General features: G+C 41.0%; 1 protein-coding gene across 4 annotated transcripts in view; it reads right to left on the reverse strand.

Annotated features, from left to right (window-relative positions):
* HERC2 (HECT and RLD domain containing E3 ubiquitin protein ligase 2) overlaps positions 1-20,747 on the reverse strand; it is a 235,078-nt gene that overhangs the window by 199,148 nt on the left and 15,183 nt on the right. For all 4 annotated transcript variants that reach the window (XM_027554355.1, XM_027554358.1, XM_027554357.1 and 1 more), the window contains one exon: positions 1,135-1,272. In XM_027554355.1, coding sequence (XP_027410156.1) covers positions 1,135-1,272 — 138 coding nt within the window. The remainder of the gene's footprint in view (positions 1-1,134; positions 1,273-20,747) is intronic.

Genomic DNA, 20,747 nt, shown 5'->3' on the forward strand with positions numbered 1-20,747 from the left:
CAAAAGCAAAAATAAACTAATGGGACCTCATCAAACTAAAAAGCTTCTGCACAGTGAAGAAAACTATCAACAAAATGATAAAGCTGCCCACTGAATAGATGATATTTATAAACAATATATCCAATAAGGATTAACGTACAAAATCTCACTCAACATTAAAACAAAAAACCAATTCAATTAAAAAATGGGCAGAGAAAACCACAATTCTAAAAGACACATGCGCCCCAATGTTTGTCGCAACACTACTTACAATGGCCAGGACATGGAAGCAACCTAGATGTCCACTGACAGATGAATGGATAAAGAAGTATATATGGGCAACAGTACATATATACAAAGGAATATCACTCAGCCATAAAAAGGAACAAATGTGACTCGGGTGAACTGAGGTGGATGAACCTAGAGCCTATTATACAGAGTGAAGTTAAGTCAGAAAGAGAAAAACAAATATCATGTATTAACCTTGGACAGTTAGGAGATCAAACCAGTCAATTCAAAAGGAAATCAACCCTGAATATTCACTGGAAGGACAGATGCTGAAGCTGAAACTCCAATATTTTGGCCCTCTGATACAAACAGCTGATTCACTGGAAAAGACCCTGATGCCGGGAAGGATTGAAAGCAGCAGAAGGGGCCGACAGAGGATGAGATGGCTGGATGGCAACCATCTTAAATGAGGTAACTAGACTAGTCAAAATCCTAAAGACAGAAAGTGATTTCCAAGGCAAGGAAGGGAAGTTTCCGTTTCGGAAGATAAAGAGGCTCTGGAAATGGATGGTATACAACAGTGTGAATGTATTTAATGTCACTAAACGGTACGCTTAAAACTGACTGAAATGGTAAAATGTATGCTATGCACAGTCTACTAAAATATAAACTTGGAGGAGGAAATGCAAACCCACTCCAGTACTCTTTCCAGGAAAATCCCATGGACAGAGGAGCCTGGTGGGCTACAGTCCATACAGTGGCAAAGAGTCAGATACAACCAAGTGACTGAGCGCACTACTAAAATATAAAAATTTAAGTTTAATTTTTAAAAATCCCATGACAAAAATAAAGTCCATCTACTTTATCTAGAAAATGAATGCCAAGCCATTCATTTCAAAGAACTAGAATTTGAGTAGATCTTCATACCTGGTTGCTTACCCCATACCCAGCTCTCTAGGATTGACTTGGCCCTATATGCAGGTGCAGGAGTTTCTTCCTCTTCTTTTTTCTCTTTGTCATTCAGATCTTCTTTCTTTGTTCCAATCTGAGTATCAACACCATCATCTGGAAAATTTTTTATAAATTTAAGTATATAAATTGCTTTTTAAAATGTAACATAACACTTGCCAGTCTCTTTGCAAATTTTCACCCAAAAAATGGAAAAGTTAAGTTGCAACACACATCATTAGCTGATCATTTGACAATTGGGAAGAAAAAATTACATGACTCATCAACATAACATACAGTGTGATTTAAGAAGTAATGAATGGCCCAGTGACTCTTTTCATTTGAAAAATCAAAATATCATTCAAACTGTTCTTTGACGTATGTCTTCCAAGACATACTATCGATTTCCTACTACATTTCTCAACTAAAAATCTTAAGTCTTTGATATTAACATTAATTGTTTTTATCCAGTGATTTCCAATTGCAGTGTGTCCACAGTAAGGGAGGACATGGAATGGGAATATGATTCAAAAATCATCTTCAACTCTATACACTGCCCTACCCCACACCAACTGAGAACCAATGTTACACAGGGCCACTACCAACTGAAATAGTAATTCAGCAATGCTGCAATACAGAAGTAAACTGAGTACCACAACTTTAGGCCACTGACTAGTTGGCCTAAGAAAAACTGTTATGAAACTCCTTACTTAGCAAGTTAAGAGAGAACTAATATTCACCTTGAAGTGTGAATGTATCCTATCCTAGAAGACCGCTACTAAATGAACTATTTTCTAAATAATAGAAACTATTTCCTAAATAGTAATTAGAAATAGACAGTTGACTCTTGAACATGTGCAGTCAAAAATCCACAGTTCTTCCATATCCAGCAATTCAAACCACCGATCATGAAGTACCATAGTACTTAGTACTGAAAAAAAATCTGCTCATATGTGGACCTGCATAGTTCAAACCTGTGTTGTTATTTAGCATCCACTATTACATCTACATCTGTGAAAAAAGAGTGTATCATATCACAGATAGTAAAGAGTATCTAAAACCAACAAGGTATAAAAGAAACTCCGACATTCTATAAGAAAAATATCAAATGTCCAACAGAAGCAACCCCAAAAAGCTAATGCTATGAAAAGATACTAAATTCATACTTAGAAAAAGTATAAATTAAAACAATGAAATATTACTTTACACTCACCAAACTCACAACTGTTAGAAAGCTAAAATAAAAGCTCCAAGGCAGGACCTTTTATTCCTTTTCCATCTGGTTTTGCTCTGTTTCCCAAGGGCCTAGAACAACAGATGCCAGGGATTAAGCCCTCGATGATGAGGGCTATTATTATTTAGTTCAATAACTAAATAATGCCAAGTGTCAGGAGAAATGTGGAGCTGGAGGCACAAATCTTCAGACACAGCTGTGGAGGAGTCGCGCCCACAGCCCACCTGAAGAGCAATCTAGGGCACGGGAGGTCCAGCAGTCGCCTCCAGGCACATGCCCACAGAGCTCTGGGACAGGCCTGTGACGGGAGACATGGAGACAAAGGCTCACAGCAATCTAACGCACCTCAGACATAGCATAATGTGTGAACACTGTACACGAGTATGTTTTAAATAGCAGTGTATTTAAAATAAAAACACAAAAAAAAATAAAATAAAATTAAAACACAAAAACAAATTCATTAGACAGAAAAACACTTAAAAATATTGATTTGGAAATAGTGTGTCAGGAACTGACAAGTATAATTAACTCAACGTTCTGCCCCTGAGGCCAAAGAAAAAGCCCTTGTCACAGTATACTACTTATGTCCCATTCCCTCAACGTCATGCCATAGCTATGGTTAACGGTACCTCTTTTATTTACAGAAATATCAAGGATTCCCTGGCAGTCCAGTGGTTGGGACTCTGCACTCTCACCATCAAGGGTTTGGGTTCAGTCCCTGGTTGGGAAATGAGATCCTGCAAGCCATACAACGTGGCCCATAAAGAAAAAAGGGAATAAAAAATAAATCCGACAAAACATAGATTATTTTTGTAATGTAACTAAAGAGCCTCTTAATGAGGTGAAAGAGCAGAGCGAAAAAGCTGACTTAAAATTCAACATTCAAAAAACTAAGATCATGGCATCCAGTCTCATCATTTCATGGCAAATAAATGGGGAAAAAATGGAAACAGTGATAGACTATTTTCTTGGGCTCCAAAATCACTGCTGACAGTGACTGCAGCCATGAAATTAAAGCTGCTTCTTCCGTGGAAGGAAAGCTATAACAAACCTAGACAGCAAATTAAAAAGCACAGACGTTACTTTGCCAAAAAGGTCCATACAGTCAAAGCTATTATGTTTCCAGTAGTCATGTATGGACGTCAGAGCTGGACCATAAAGAAGGCTGAGAGCCTAAGAATTGATGCTTTTGAATTGTCGTGTTGGAGAAGACTCCCCTCGACTGCAAGGAGATCAAACCTGTCAATCCTAAAGGAAATCAATCCTGAATAGGCATTGAAAGGACTGATACTAATGCTGAAGCTCCAATACTTTGGCCACCTGATGCAAAGAGCTGACTCATTAGAAAAGACCCTAATGCTGGGAAAGATTGAAGGGAGAAGGGGACAACAGAGGAAGAGATGGTTGGATGGTATCATTCACTCAATGGACATGAGTTTGAGCAAGCTCCAGGAGGTGGTGAAGGACAGGGAACCCTGGTGTGCTGCAGTCTATGGGGTCGCAAAGAGTCAGACAGGACTGAGCAGCAGCAACAACTTAAAAACAATGTTCCAATATCCAAAAAAGGTAGGTGAGAGAAACAGAAAACAGAGCAGAAACAGAAAACAAATAGTAAGACGAGAAGTCTTAAAATCTAAACATATCATGAATTATACTATAAATGATCTGAACACAAAAGATGGACTGTCACAATGGATTTTCTAAAAATGACCCAACTACATGCAATCTCTACAAAACTCACTTGGAATATAAAAATATAAGGAGATTAGAAGTAAATAAATGGAAAATATATATATACCAAACAATACTAATCAAAAGAAAGTTGAAATGACTATTTTAATATCATATAAAACGGATGCCAGAGAAAAGAAAATTACTGGAGATAAAGCAGAATATAACATAATAATAAAGCAGTAAATTCACCAAAGAAAACATAACAACCTTACATGTGTATGAAGTCAAAATAAAGCCCCAAAACATACAAAACAACAACTAAAAGGAAAAATGGACAAATCCACAATTATGTTAGAGACACCAATACTACCCTGTCAGTAACAAAACAAGCAGAGAGAAAACCAGCACTGATAAGGAACTGAAAATCATAAGCATAAACCAGAATTAAAAATCATAAGCATAAACCAAACAGATGTGATCAACACTTTATACAACAAGCTATCCAATAAGAGTAGAACATGCCTTCTTTTTAAAGTATACATTGAATATTCACCAAGACAGATCACATTTCAAAAAAGCAGGTCTGAAGAAGGGGGACAAAAATGAAACAGCACAAGAAAAGTGAAAATAAGCTGAAGTGTACAATACAAAGTACCTGGCCATACAGCAGAGCATTATTCTTTTTAATCCTTACAAAAAAATTCTTCCAGCAGGCAGGCTTCTGTCTCCTGTTCACAGATGCAAAAGATACTGCACCTCACAGTACAGTTCAGGCAAAGAGCTTGGGCTAGAACGCAGTGTAGGCTGTAACTGCTGGGCCCTACACGCCCATAGGGTCTGCCTACAAGGCTGGGGGCAAACTCCAGCCTGAAGCTGGCTCATGTACGGTCTGAAAGCTAAGAAAAGATTTCACATCTTAAATGGCTGAAAAGTAATCAAAAGAATATTTTCTAATGAAAACATTATAAAAACTTTACATTTCAACGTGAAGTTTTGTGTATGGCTGCTTTGGCACAACTGCAGGGTCCCAAAAGTGGGTCCCCTGGCCGTTTAGAGTAAGTCTGTCAACCTCTGAAGCAAATCTCATTGTAAATATTACAAATAAAAATACAAAATGCTAATATAACATCAGCAATATAATCTTTCATCACCAGGAAGCAGACAAGAAGCATCACTAAACACAACTCAAGTTTTACTCTCAGGAGCATAAACAAGAACGTTTACAATAGCAAACGCAGGAGGCAGTCACTTGAGGATACAAAAACAACCAAGAAGAGCTCCACAACAAGCTCTGAGACAAAAGGTTAAGTATGTCATTTCTTCTTTCCATTAACACAGGGCTCAAAAGTTTACAGAGAGCAAACAAACAGAACATAAACTATTATGGAACACACACACACCACAGATAATGGAAAGATGGGGATACAGGAGTCGGGGAGTTGATCTTCCTAACGTTCCAGGGTAACACCCTGAAGGGGAAGAGCAGATTTCAGGAGATGAAATGAGGACTAGAAGACTTTAACACTCTCCTGTTCTAGAACAGTAAGAAGATTTTTCACAACCACCCAATGAGATTTCCTCTCAAAGCACTGTCAGAAGGTGCTAGGTATAGGACCTACAGAAAGAGGAGCTGTTATTGCTCAGTCGCTGTGCTTGAGGTCCAGAGTAAGCAGAAGGCTAGAGGTACAGGCAACCCCTTTGTGCAGTTCTCCCCACACAGGCAGGACCACAGCTGGAGCAGCACTCCTAAAACGGCCCAGGGCCACCAGAGACTCCTGCATTCTACTGCGCAACGTAAGTTCAACTGTGTTTTATTTTCACTTTAATCACTACCTTGAAGAAAGCTTGTTCACTAATACAGACTTCTCAATTAAAAAAAAAAATAGACTGTAAATAAAAAAAAAAGAACTACAGGTATCTAAGAACATTCCCCTTCATGGATCACAGCCTTGTTGTTGCAAAGGAGCTTGCATAACACAACGAAATCTATGACCAAAACCATGCCAGGTCACCCAAGACAGATGGGTCATAGTGAAGGGTTCTGACAAAACATGGTCCACTGGAGGAAGAAATGGCAACCGACTCTAGTATTCTTGCCTGGAGAACTCCACGGAGAATATGAAAAGGCAAAAAGATATGACGCCAAAAGATGAGCCCCCCGGGTGGGAAGATGTCTAATATACTACGAAAGATGACCCCCTAGGATGGAAGATGTCCAATACACTACTGGGAAGAACAGACGGCACTTACTAATAGCTCCAGAAAGAGTGAAACGGCGGGGCCTCAGTGGAACAATGCTCATCTGTGGAGGTGACTGGAGGTGAAAGTAAAGTCTGATGCTGTAAAGAACAATATTGCATAGGGGCAGATTCATTTTGATATTTGGCAAAACTAATACAATTATGTAAAGTTTAAAAATAAAATTAAAAAAAAATATATTGCATAGGAACTTGGAAGTGGTCAAGCAGGAGATGGAAAGGTTGAACATTAACACCTTACGAATCAGTGAACTAAACTGGACAGGAATGGGAGAATTTAACTGAGATGGCCATTATATCTAATACAGTGGGCAAGAATCCCTTAGAAGAAATGGAGTAGCCCTCACAGTCAATAAAGAGAGTCCAAAATGCAGTATTTGGGTGCAATCTCAACAATGACAGAATGATCTTGGTTCATTTCCAAGGCAAACCATCCAACATGACAGTAATGCAAGTCTACTCCCCAAACACTGATGCCGAAGAAGGCAAAGTTGAGCAGTCTTACGAAAACCCACAACACCTTCTAAAACTAACACCAAAAAAAGATGTCCTTTTCATCATAGGGGATTGGAATGCAAAAGCAGGAAGTCAAGAGATACCCAGAATAACAGGCAAGGTTGGCCTCAGAGGATAAATTGAAGCAGGGCAAAGGCTAACAGTTTTGTCAAGAGAACACGCCGATCACAGCAAACACCCTATTCCAACAATCTAAGAGACTACTCTACATATGGACATCACCAGATAGTCAACATCGAAATCCAACTGATTATGTTCTTTGCAGCCAAAAATGAAAACGCCAGGAGAAATATCAACAACCTTGATACGCAGATGATACCACTCTAATGGCTGAAAGTGAAGAGAAACTAAAGAGCCTCTTGAGGGTGAAAGAGCAGAGTGGAAAAAGCTGGCTTAAAACTCAACATTCAAACAACTAAGATCATGACATCTGGGCACATCACTTCACAGCAAATAGATGGAAGAAAAATGGAAACAGTGAGATTTTATTTTCTTGGGCTCCAAAATCACTGCAGATGATGACTGCAGCCATGAAATTCAAAGATGCTTGCTCCCTGTAAGCTATGACAAACCTAGACAGTGTGTTGCCAACAATGGTCCATACAGTCAAAGCTATGGTTTTTCCATTAGTCGTGTAATGATGTGAGAGTTGGACCATAAAGAAGGCTGAGCATGGAAGAATTGATATTTTTGAACTGTAGAGCTGGAGAAGACTCTTGAGAGTTCCTTGGTCAGCAAGGAGATCAAACCAATCAATCCTAAAGGAAATTAACCTGAATATTCACTGGAAGAACTTTTGCTGAAGCTCCAATACTTTGGCCATGTGATGGGAAGAGCCGATGCACTGGAAAAGAATCTGATGCTGGGAAAGATCTAGGGCAGGAGGAGAAGGGGGCAACAGAATGAGATGGTTAAACGGCATCACCAACTCAGTGGACATGAATTAAGCAAAGTCCAGGAGAAAGCAGAGGACAGAGAAGCCTGTTGTCCATGGGCTGCAAAGTCATACATGACTTAGTGACTGAACAACAATCTAAATTTATCACTGAAAATTCTCCACAAAAACGGAAAAGGAATGGGCTGGGGGGTGGGGGGGGGGCGGTGATTATACGTGTGTTGGTGGCAGGGGGAGACTGATTTATTTTAAGGAATTGGCTTCCACAACGGTGGAAATTCAACTCCAAAAACTGCAAAGAAAGCAAGAAAGGTGGGGACCAAGGAACAGTTGATGTTACAGTTTTGAGTCCAAAGGCAATCTGGAGGGAAAATTTCTTCTTGCTGGAAGACAGTTAGTCTTTTCTCTACTCAGACTCTTCACGTGACTGGATGAGGCCCACCCACATTATGAAGTGTAATTTGCTTTACTCAAAGTCCATGGATTTACATGTGAATTTCATTCAAAATTCACTTTCATAGAAACATCCAGAATAATATTTAATCAAACAAATATCTAGACAACATGGCTTGGCAAAGTTGATACATAAGATAAACCATTACACTAAAGATCTCAATTAATAAAATTAATTAAAACTAAAAGGAGATACTTCAAGATGGTGGAGGAATAGGATAGGGAGACCACTTTCTCCCCCACAAATTCATCAAATGATCATCTGAATGCTGAGCAACTTCCACCAAACAACATCTGAACACTGGCAGAGGACACCAGGCACCCAGAAAGGCAGCCCAATCTCTTCGAAAAGGAGGTAGGACAAAATACAAAAGACAAAAAGAGATACAAAAGAGTTAGGGACAGAGACCTGTCCTGGGGAGGGAGTCCTGAAGTTTCCACACAGTAGGAAACCCTCTCACAGACAGGTGTGTGGGGACTTTTGGAATCTCAGAAGGCAACATACCCAGAAGAAAAAAAAAAAAAAAACCCAGAGAATACACACCTAACTACAAATGCAGAAATGGGAACATTCCCAAGAAAGGCTCTAACCTAACAACCTAACGGGTAGCCTGGCCTGCTCACAGAACAAAGGAATGAGGGAATACCAAAGGAGAATGCCTGGAGGCAGAGGCAGGCTTGCAACAGCCAGAGCTGGAAGGCAAGGGACTGCTACAATCTCACCCCCAGAGACAACATCTTCCACCAAACTGTGAGGAGGCTCCCAGCTGCTAATGCTGACTTCCTGAGACCCTGGACGGCTGACATCGGCCAGGAGGGTCTAGGGTGAGACCAGCTCTCCAGAAGAGACACACAGCACACCTGATATGGTACTCTCATGGTGCCCCTGGGAAACTGAGCAGCTGGGACCAGGAGGTGATTGAGACACACAGTCCCCTCGGGACAGCATGCTCACCAAGCACCTGGGGGCCTGAGCTGCTCAGACAGGAGAAGGGCACAAAATGTACACCCAACCCACAGAGACCGAGCCAGAACTGTGTCTGAGTGTCTCCTGTGGAGGGACGGGTCAGCAGTGGCCTGCCACAGGGGCTCTGGGTGCAGCAGACCTGGGTATGGCAAAAACCTTGGTGGAGGTCACCATTAACCCCACCATAGAGCCACCAGAACTTACACAGGACTGGGCAAACAGACTCTTAGAGGGCACAAACAAAACCTTCCACGTACCAGGAATCAGGAGAAAGGAGCAGTGACCTCACAAGTTACTGACCCAGACATGCCCGTCACTGTCCAGCAGTCTCCAGCAGAGGCTAGGTTCGGCAGTGGCCTGCTGCAGGGTCAGGGGCAATGAGTGCAGCAGTGTGTGCATGGGGCCTTTTGAAGGAGGTCACCATTATCTTCATTACCTCCACCACAGATTGGCCTCAGGTCAAGCAACCAGGAGGAACACAGCTATGCCCACTAACAGAAAACTGGACTAAAGATTTACCGAACATGGCCCCACCCATAAGAAGAAGACCCAGTTTCCCCTGAGTCAGTCTCTCCCATCAGGAAGCTTCCATAAGCCTCTTATCCCTATCTATCAGAGGGCAGACAGAATGAAAACCACGATCACAGAAAACTAACCAAATGGATCACATGGACGACAGCTTTGTCTAGCTCCATGAAACTATGAGTCATGCTGTGTGGGGTCACCCAAGATGGACGGGTCATTGTGCAGTGTTCTGACAAAACGTGGTCCACTGGAGAAGGGAATGGCAAACCACTTCAGTATTCTTGCTTTGAGAACCCCATCAACAAAATGAAAAGGCAAAAAGGTATGACACTGAAAGATGAACTCCCAGGTCGGTAGGTGTCCTATATGCTACTGGAGAAGAGTAGAGAAATAACTCCACAAAAAATGAAGACACAGAGCTAAAGCAAAAACAACACCCAGTTGGGGATGTGACAGGGATAGAAGTAAAGTCTGATGCTATAAAAAGCAATATTGCACAGGAACCTGGAATGTTAGGTCCATGAATCAAGGCAAATTGTAAGCAGTCAAACAGGAGATGGCAAGAGTGAACATCAACATTTTAGGAATCAGTGAACTAAAATGGACTGGAATGGGAGAATTTAACTGAGATGGCCATTATATCTACTCCTGTGGGAAAGAATCCCTTAGAAGAAATGGAGTAGCCATCACAGCCAACATAAGAGTCTGAAATGCAATACTTGGATGCAATCTCAAAAAAAACAGAATGATCTCTGTTTGTTTCCAAGGCAAACCATTCAATATCACAGTAATACAAGTCTATAACCTGACCAATAATGCTGAAGAAGCTGAACTTGAACAGTTGTATGAAGATCTACAAGACCTTCTAGAACTAACACTCAAAAAAGATGTCTTCTTCATTATAGAGGACTGGAATGCAAAAGCAGGAAGTCAAGAGACACCTGGAGTAACAGACAGATTTCGCCTTGGAGTACAAAACAAAGCAGGTAAAAGGCTAACAGAGTTTTTCCGAGAACGCACTGGTGGTAGCAAACACCCTCTTGCAACAACACAAGAGAAGACTCTACATATGGACATCACTAGATGGTCAATACCAAAATCAGATTGACTATATTTTTGCAGCCAAAGATGAAGAACCTCTATTCAGTTCAGTTCAGTTCAGTCGCTCAGTTGTGTCTGAGTCTTTGCAACCCCATGAGCTGCAGCATGCCAGGCCTCCCTGTCCAACAACAAGTCCCAGAACCTACCCTAACTCATGTCCATTGAGTTGGTGATGCAATCCAACCATCTCATCCTCTGTCGTCCCCTTCTCCTCCTGCCCTCAATCTTTCCCAGCATCAGGGTCTTTTCAAATAAGTCAGCTCTTCACATCAGGTGGCCATGGTATTGGACTTTCAGCTTCAGCATCAGTCCTTCCAATGAATATTCAGGACTGATTTCCTTTAGAACTCACTGGTTTGATCTCTTTGCAGTCCAAGGGACTCTCAAGAGCCTCCTCCAACACCACAATGAAAAAGTATCAATTCTTTGGCGCTCAGCTTTCTTTATGTCCAACTCTCACATCTATACATGACTACTAGAAAAACCATAGCCCTGACTAGACAGACTTTTGTTGGCAAAGTAATGTCTGCTTTTTAATATGCTGTCTAGGTTGGTCATAACTTTCCTTCCAAGGAGTAAGCGTCTTTTAATTTCATGGCTGCAGTCACCATCTGCAGTGATTTTGGAGCCCAAAAAAATAGTCTGACACTGTTTCCACTGTTTCCCCATCTATTTCCCATGAAGTGATGGGACCGGATGCCATGATCTTCATTTTCTGAATGTTGAGCTTTAAGCCAACTTTTTCACTCTCCTCTTTCACTTTCATCAAGAGGCTTTTTAGTTCCTCTTCACTTTCTGCCATAAGGGTAGTGACCTAAATCAAATCCCTTACGATTAAACAGAGGAAGTGACAAATAGATTCAAGGGATTAGATCTGATAGACAGCGTCTGAAGAACTACGGATGGAGGTTCATGACACTGTACAGGAGGCAGTGATCAAGACCATCCCCAAGAAAAAGAAATGCAAAAAGGCAAAACGGTTGTCTGAGGAGGCCTTAAAAATAGCTGAGAAAAGAAGAGAAGAGAAAGGCAAAGGAGAAAAGGAAAAATATACCCATTTAAATGCAGAGTTCCAAAGAACAGCAAAAAGATACAAGAAAGCCTTCCTCAGCGACCAGTGCAAAGAAATAGAGGAAAACAACAGAATGGGAAAGACTAGAGATGTCTTCAAGAAAATTAGAGATAACAAGGGAACATTTCAAGCAAAGATGAGCACAATAAAGGACAGATACGGTCCTTAACAGAAGCAGAAGATATTAAGAGGTGGCAATAATACACAGAAGAACTATACAAAAAGACCTTAATGACCCAGATAACCACAATGGTGTGATCACTCACCTAGAGCCAGACATCCTAAAATGCAAAATCAAGTAGGCTTTAGAATCATCACTAAGAACAAAGATAGTGGAGATGATGGAATTCCAGCTAAGCTATTTCAAATCCTGAAAGATGATGCTTTTAAAGTGCTGCACTCAATATGCCAGCAAATTTGGAAAACTCAGCAATGGCCACAGGACTGGAATAGGTCAGTTTTCATTCCATTCCAAAGAAAGGCAATGCCAAAGAATGTTCAAACTACTGCACAATTGCACTCATCTCACACACCAGCAAAGTAATGCTCAAAATTCTTGAAGTTAGGCTTCAACAGTACATGAACCATGAATTTCCAGATGTTAAAGTTGGATTCAGAAAAGGCAGAGGAACCAGAGATCAAACTGCCATCATCTGCTGGATGATAGAAAAAGCAAGAAAATTCCAGAAAAACATCTACTTCGGCTTCAATGATTACAGCAAAGCCTCTGACTGTGTGGATCGCAACAAACTGGAAAATTCTTCAAGAGATGGGAATACCAGACCACCTTACCTGCCTCCTGCAAAACATGTTTGCAGGTCAAGAAGCAACAGTTAAAACTGGACATGGAACAAAAGACTGGTTCCAAATCAGGAAAGGAGTATGTCAAGGCTGTATATTTTCACCCTGCTTGTTTAACTTCTATGCAGAGTACATCAAGCAAAATGCTGGGCTGGATGAAGCACAAGCTGGAATTAAGACTGCCAGGAGAAATATCAATAACCTCAGATACGCAGATGACAACACCCTTATGACAGAAAGCAAAGAGGAACTAAACAGCCTCTTGATGAAAGTGAAAGAGGAGAGTGAAAAAGCTGGCTTAAAACTCAACATTCAAAAAACAAAGATCATGGTATCAAGTTAAATCACTTCATGGCAAATAGACAGGGGAAAAATGGAAACAGTGACAGACTATTTTCTTGGGCTCCAAAATTTCTGCATATGTTGACTGTACCCATGAAATTAAAAGACACTTGCTCTTTGGAAGAAAAGCTATGATAAACCTAGACAGCATATTAAAAAGCAGTTTGTGATTACATTGCTGACAAATGTCTGCATAGTCAAAGCTATCTTTTCTCTGGTAATCACATATGGATGTGAGAGTTGGGACTATAAAGAAAGCTGAGCACCAAAGAATTGATGCTTTTGAACTGTGGTGTTGGAAAAGATTCTTGAGAGTCCCTTGGACTGCAAGGAAATCCAACCAGTCCATCCTAAAGGAAATCAGTCCTGAATATTCATAGGAAGGACTGATGCTGAAGCTGAAACTCTAGTACTTTGGCCACCTGATGTGAAGACTCATTGGAAAAGACTCTGATGCTGGGAAAGATTGAAGACGGGAGGAGAAGAGGACAACAGAGATGGTTGGGTGGCAACACCAACTCGATGGACATGAGTTTGAGCAAGCTCCAGGAGTTGGGGATGGACACGGAAGCCTGGCATACTGCAGTCCATAGGGTCGCAAAGAGTTGGACACGACTGAACTGACTTACTGAATTTGTGAAATCCTGTACAAATGCTAAGAGAGACTACTAGATCATCAGTCACCACGCTCAAGTTAACAAATAAATGTACACATGCCTTTGCCTCTTCATGCTACTGTATGCCAAGATGCAAAATCAACTTTACACTTCTTAATCATTAGCACATTCTTTTTGCTTATTAAACATATTAAATGGGACTCATAATGTGGACTCCAGAGTTCTGCTAAAATGTTTAACACCAATATCATACTTTTTAATCTGTGGTATAATAAAAATATTTATTTGGTCTTTGGTCTAGATTCCTGGTACAGAGCTTCTAAAACCCTTGCAATTTACTCAGGAGTGTCTTTTGATATTCACAACAAGCTCCTTTCCACTATACCTGAGCTTATGCTAAGGAACTGACTCAGGATGGGGCCTCTAGATAGCTAGCTCCATGATGTGAGCTGGTCACCAGAAAGACCCAATAGTGATTAGAGGGGAAAACTATCAGGACCATCTCCTGACCTCTAGAGAGAGAGAGGTTGGAGATTAAATAAAATCTCTTGAGCACAAAAACTGGGGGATATTTCAGGTTGGTGAATACACAGATGTGCTGGGAGGTTGGAGGGCCAAGAAAAGGCATGGAGGCTCTGAGCCCCTTCCCCACACCTTGCCTCTGCATCTCTTCCACTTGGCTGTTTTGAGCTGTCTTCTTTATAATAAACCAACAAAGTGTTTTCCTGAATTTTGTGAGTTTTTCTAGGCAATTATTGAACCTGAGAGGGTTATGGAAACCTCTAAATTTGTAGTCAGTCAGGCAAATGTGAGAGTAACCTGGGAATTCCAGCTGAGTCTGGCATCTGAAGTGGAGGCAGCCTTGGAGAACTGAGCCCTTCACTTGTGAGGACCGAACTCCAGTAGTTAAGTGTCAGAACTGGACTGAATTATCAGACATTTAGTTGGTGCTGGAGAATCACAGAATTAGTGTAGAACCACACTCTGAATTTGTTGTTGTTTAGTCGCTAAGTCATGTCCGACTGTTTTGTGATCCCATATACTACAGCCCACCAGGCTTCTCTGTCCATGGGATTCTCCAGGCATGGGTTGCCATTTCCTTCTCCAGAGGATCCTCCTGACCCAGGGATCAAACCTGTGTCTCCTGCACTGACAGGTAGATTCCTTACCAATGAGCCACCAGGGAAGCCCACTATCTGAATTAGAGGCTACTTAATTCAGATCAAAGTCATAATCTCAACCACATGAATGGCTGAGATTAAACAAGAAAGAATGCTGGCAGAGAAACATAAATATATAAGCAAGATGCTAAAGATTACTATCAAGGAAGAAAGATAGTAATTTCTGTCTTAAAGAAAAATGTCCAGTTATGCAAAAACATGAAACAAGATGGTAAGAGATAAGTTGGCAGATACATTAAGTAACAGAAGATCTGAGGTAAACTTTATCTGCCTTAGTTAACAAAACCTACAAAAAATGTGTCAGAATTGACAAAGTTGATCAATAAAGAAAGGTGTGAACCCTTTACTACCACCCTGGGCTTTCTCTCTGTGATTATAACACAGCCATCCTCTCTTGAGCCCAGATCAACTTCCTCTGAAAGCTGTTTGATGCCATCTTCCCAGGATCAGCTCTCTTCCTGTCTCTGAAACTCTCAAGGTAGTAGACTTTGGCTGTACAGACACAACACACTTTGAAAAGAAAACATTATCAGCAGAACTTGGAACCATGTCAGAAATGCAAATTCCCAAGTCCTACCCAAATCCAAGAAATCATAAATTCTAAGGGTGGGGCCAGACACTGGTCAGGCCAGTATCTGACCAAGACTCCAGGTGATCCTAATGAACTACAGAGTTTGAGAACCCTTGGGCTACAGAATCAGGATTCAACTGAGTTCTCACTGCTAGAAGGACTGAGTCCTGACTACTCTTCCCAACACTCACAGCCCTTTGTGCAATAGCGTCTAGCCTTGAGTTTATAAATGTGCCTCCCCAGAATGTGTCCACTGCATCAGCAGCTGCATTCTCCTAGATTTAGATGCGGCTGAGCACTCAAGCAGTCCATGTCCCTCCAGGCTGGCCCACACGTATCTGCTGCTCCCTGTCCACCATACATACCACTGCTCTTCACAGTCCTCCACCTGGAGGATCCCACCTACACACCACCACCCTTGGGCCCAGGCCAGGTCTCCTTGACAAACCGTAGGAATCAGGCCACTCCTGAACTCCACCAGCCCTGGTTGTGGGTAACATCATGGGGTTTTTATGATCCTGTTAAACACTTCTGTATGCAAATACATTTTCTGCCCAAATAATCATGAATTATTTGGGAAGAAAAGCCACATCCAATATTTTATATCCTCCACAGAGAAACTATAAAACCAGGAGAAAAGTTGTCACGTTCTTTAAAAAAAAAAAAAAAAAATTAAAAACTCATCTCTGGACGCTTAAAATTGAAACACATGTAACTAAAGAGCACTGACTAAAAAAAAAAAAAAAAGGCACTGACTAGACCAAGAGAAAAGAAAACCTTAAAAACAATGCACAATACAAAGTCAGAAAAAGCCAAAATAAACTCCATAAGAACTATATAAAAACTATAAAAAGTTAGTACTGATGTCCATAAATGACATTAGTAATGTAACAGAAATAGCAATAAAATTTTTTAAGAGGCCTGACTACGCAAACAACTGGCTAGTATATTTCTACTATCTGCACAGACTGAGAAGGTTTACAATATATGAAACAGTTCTTCACACAAAGGTCAGCCCCTGACAAAAATTTAAAAATCAAGTTTAGTGTATCTGTTATTAGCCTCTTAACTCTCCCTTCTTTACATCCTATTCCCTCCTCTATTTTCCCTCAAAATAATAAATACTGTAACTCTAAACAGGGTTGTAAGAAACAGTCACTTGAAAAAAAAGTGTAAGATTATAATCTAGCCTGTCTTTTGTAGGGCAGGCCCCAAAAAGGAAACACAAAGCTTACTACCTAGATGGAAGCACTCTTTCATCAGTAGGATCAAAAAGTTCTAAAAGGAAGAAAAGAAGGTTTATTCCAAGGTAAGCTCCAATTATTAAAAGCCACTATGTCCAGAAATGAATGAAGAAAACAAGCTAAGCCAGAGTAAGAACCCATCCTGAATCGCCGTGTGTGCAGGAGAAAACGGTCATCCCCAGGAAGCAGAGGAAAGGAAACAGCGCCTCTAAGGCTTCTGCTCTGATCTGTGTTTTCCTCAGAATCAGCCACACTACAGTTACATACAATGCACACAGTTTTCTGAGGAGAGGTGAGGTGGTCTGGTATTTCTATCTCTTTGAGAATTTTCCAGTTTCTTGTGATCCAGACAGTCAAAGAGTCTGCACAGTCAATGAAGCAAATGTTTTTCTGGAATTCCCTTGCTTTCTCTATGATTCAATGAATTATGGCAATTTGATCTCTGGTTCCTCTGCCGTTTCTAAATTCAGCTTGTACATCTATCTGGAAGTTCTAGATTCACATACTGCTGAAGCAGAGCTTGAAGGATTTTGAGCACACCCTTACTAGATGTGAAATGAGCACAACTGTACGACAGTCTGAACATTCTTTGGCATTATCCTTCTTTAGGATTAGAATGAAAATAGACCTTTTCCAGTCCTGGGGCCACTGCTGAGTTTTCCAAATTTGCTAACATACTGAGTGCAGCAATTTGACAGCATCACCTTTTAGAATTTTAAACAGCTCAACTGAAATCCCATCACCTCCACTAGGTTTGTTTGTAGTTATGCTTCCTAAGGCCCACTTGACTTCAGTCCAGGATGTATGGTTCTAGACACGTGATCACACCATCATGGTTATCCAGGTCACTAAGACCTTTCCTGTATAGTTCCTCTGTGTATTCCTGTCACCTCTTCTTAATCTCTTCTGCTTCTGTTAAGTTCTTGCTATTTCTGTCCTTTTTTGTTGCCCATTTCTGCATGAAATGTTCCCGTGGTATCTCCAATTTTTTTGAAGAGATCTCTAGTCTTTCCCATTCTATTGTTTTCCTTTACTTTTTTGCATTGTTCGTTAAAGAAGGCTTTCTTATCTCTCACTGCTATTCTCTGGAACTAAGCATTCAGTTCGGTATATCTCTTCCTTTCTCAGCCTCCTCAAACAACCATTTTGCCTTTGTGTATTTTTCTTTGGGATGGTTTTGATTACTTCCTCCTGTACAATATTACGAACCTCTGGCCATCATTCTTCAGGCACTCTGTCTACCAGATCTAATTCCTTGAATCAATTTATCACCTCCGCTGTATAATCATAAGGGATTTAATTTGGGTCATTAACAGACTGGCCTAGTGGTTTTCCCTACGTTCTTCAATTTAAGCCTGAATTTGCAATAGGGAGCTCATGATCTGAGCCACAGTCAGCTCCCGGTCTTTTTTCTGTGGACTGCACAGAAATTCTCCATCTTTGCCTACAAAGGACATAATCAATCTGATTTCGGTATTGACCTCTAGTGACGTCCATGTGTAGAGTCATCTCTTGTGTCACTGAAAAAAGGGTGTTTACTATGACCAGTGTGTTAGTGTTTGCTCTGATTCATTTTATATTCCAAGGCCAAACCTGACTGTTATTCTGGGTATCCCTTGACTTCCTGCTTTTGAATTCCAATCTTCTATGTGAAAAGGACAAAAGAAGGAATCTTTTTTTGATGTTAGTTATAGAAGGTCTTGTAGGTCTTCAAAGTACCAGTCGACTTCAGCTTCTCTGGCATCAAGAAGGCTGGGACATAGACTTCCGTTTACTGTGATGTTGAATGGTTTGCCTTGGAAAATAAACCGAGATCATTCTGTCATTTTTGAGACTGAATCGAAATACTGCATTTTGGACTCTTTTGTTGACTATGAGGGCTACTCCCTTTGTTCTAAAGGATTCTTGCCCACAGTAGTAGATATAATAATCATCTGAATTAAATTCACCCATTCCCATTCGTTTTAGCTCACTGATTGCTAAGATATCAATGTTCATTCTTGCCATCTCCTGCTTAAGCACCTCCAAGTTACCCTGATTCACAGATCTAACATTCCAGGTTGCAATGCAATATTGTTCTTTACAGCACCGGACTTTACTTTCACCACCAGATACATCCACAGTTGAAATGAAAGTCATTTCAGCTTTGGCCCAAATGCTTCATTCTTTCTAGAGCTACTACTAATTGCCTTCTGCTCTTGCCCAGTAGCATACTGGACACCTTCCAACCTAGGGGCTCATCTTCCAGTGTCATATCTTTTTGCTTTTTCATACTGTTCATGGGGTTCTTGCGGCAAAAATACTGGAGTGGTTAGCCATTCCCCTGCTTGAGTGGACCACATTTTGTCAGAATTCTTCATTATGACCTGCCTGTCTCATGTGGCCCTGAACCACATGGCTTACAGCTTCACTGAGGCATGCAAGTCCCTTCACCACGAAAAGGTTATGATCCACAAAGGGGGAATATCAGACCACCTTACCTGGATCCTGAGAAACCTGTACATGGGTGAAAAAGAAACAGAATTGGACACGGAACTGGTTTAAAATTGGGAAAGGAGTAAAACAAGGCTATATACTGTCACCCTGTTTATTTAACTTTTATGCAGAGTACATTAAGCAAAATGCTGGGCTGGATGAATCACAGAATGGAATTAAGATTGCTGGGAGAAATATCTACAATCTCAGCTGTCCGAATGATATCACTCTAACAGCAGAAAGTGAAGAGGAACTGAAGAGCCTCTTGATGAAGGTGAAAGAACAGAGTGAAAAAGCTAGCTTGAAACTCAACATTCAAAAAACTAAGATCATAGCATCCAGTCCTGTAACTTCATAGCCAACAGAAGGGGAAAGGGTAGAAGCAGTGACAAATTTTATTTTCCTGGGCTCCAAAATTACTATGGATGGTGACTGCAGCCATGAAATTCAAAGATGTTTGTTCCCTAGAAGGAAAGCAATGTCAAACCTAGACAGCATATTAAAAAGCAGAGATATCACTTAAGCTCTGTAAAGTCAAAGCCATGGTTTTTCCAGTAGTCATGTATGGATGTGAGAGTTGGCCCATTAAGAAGGCTGAGTGCCAAAGAATGGATGCTTTCGAATTGTGGTTCTAGAGAAGGCTCTGGAGAGTCCCTTGGACTGCAAGGAGATCCAACCAGTCAACCCTGCTGCTGCTGCTGCTGCTGCTAAGTCGCTTCAGTCGTGTCCGACTCTGTGCAACCCCAGAGACAGAAGCCCACCAGGCTCCCCTGTCCTTGGGATTCTCCAGGCAAGAACACTGGAGTGAGTTGCCATTTCCTTCTCCAATGAATAAAAGTGAAAAGTGAAAGGGAAGTCACTCAGTCGTGTCCGACTCTTAGCGACCCCATGGACTACAGCCTACCAGGCTCCTCCATCCATGGGATTTTCCAGGCAAGAGTATTGGAGTAGGGTGCCATTGCCTAGGATATCAATCCTGAATACTCATTGGAAGGATTGATGCTTAAGCTTCAAAACTTTGGCCACCTGATGCAAAGAGCCAACTCATTGGAAAAGACCCTGATGCTGGGCAAGACTGAATTCAACAGGAAGAGGGCAGCAGAAGATGAGATGGTTAAGACAGCTTAACTAACTCAATAGACGTGAATCGGAGCAAACTCTGGGAGATAGATGAAGGGCAGGGAAACCTGACATGCTGCAATCCATGGGGTTGCAAAGAGTCATCAGACGGGTCTTACTGACTGAACAACAACAAAATAATGTACACGCTCTTGGGAATTCCCTGAAAGTCCAGTGGTTAAGACTCTGCAGTTTCCCTGCCAGGGGCCTTGGTTTGAAACCTGGTTGGAGAACTGAGGTCCCACAAGCTGCTATATAATGCAGCCACCCCCCCCAAAAAAAAGACCATGGTCTTAAAAATGAAATTAGGTGTATAAATCTATCTATTAAAAAAGTATTTTTTCATAACAAAAAGCATATATCATGTCTTATTAAAAACAATAACTTTTACTGAATGTCAAGAAAAAATATTAATTTGGGACCTACATAAAGAACAATTACACTTTGCTTTCTTTTATTTTTTTAAATTTATTTACTTTTGGCCCTTCTGGGTCCTTGTTGCTGTCCTCAGGCTTTCTCTGGATGCGGAGAGTAGGCACTACTCTCC

This window comes from Bos indicus x Bos taurus, chromosome 2 (genome assembly GCF_003369695.1).
Source record: "Bos indicus x Bos taurus breed Angus x Brahman F1 hybrid chromosome 2, Bos_hybrid_MaternalHap_v2.0, whole genome shotgun sequence".
In the NCBI taxonomy this organism is placed as follows: Eukaryota; Metazoa; Chordata; class Mammalia; order Artiodactyla; family Bovidae; genus Bos; species Bos indicus x Bos taurus.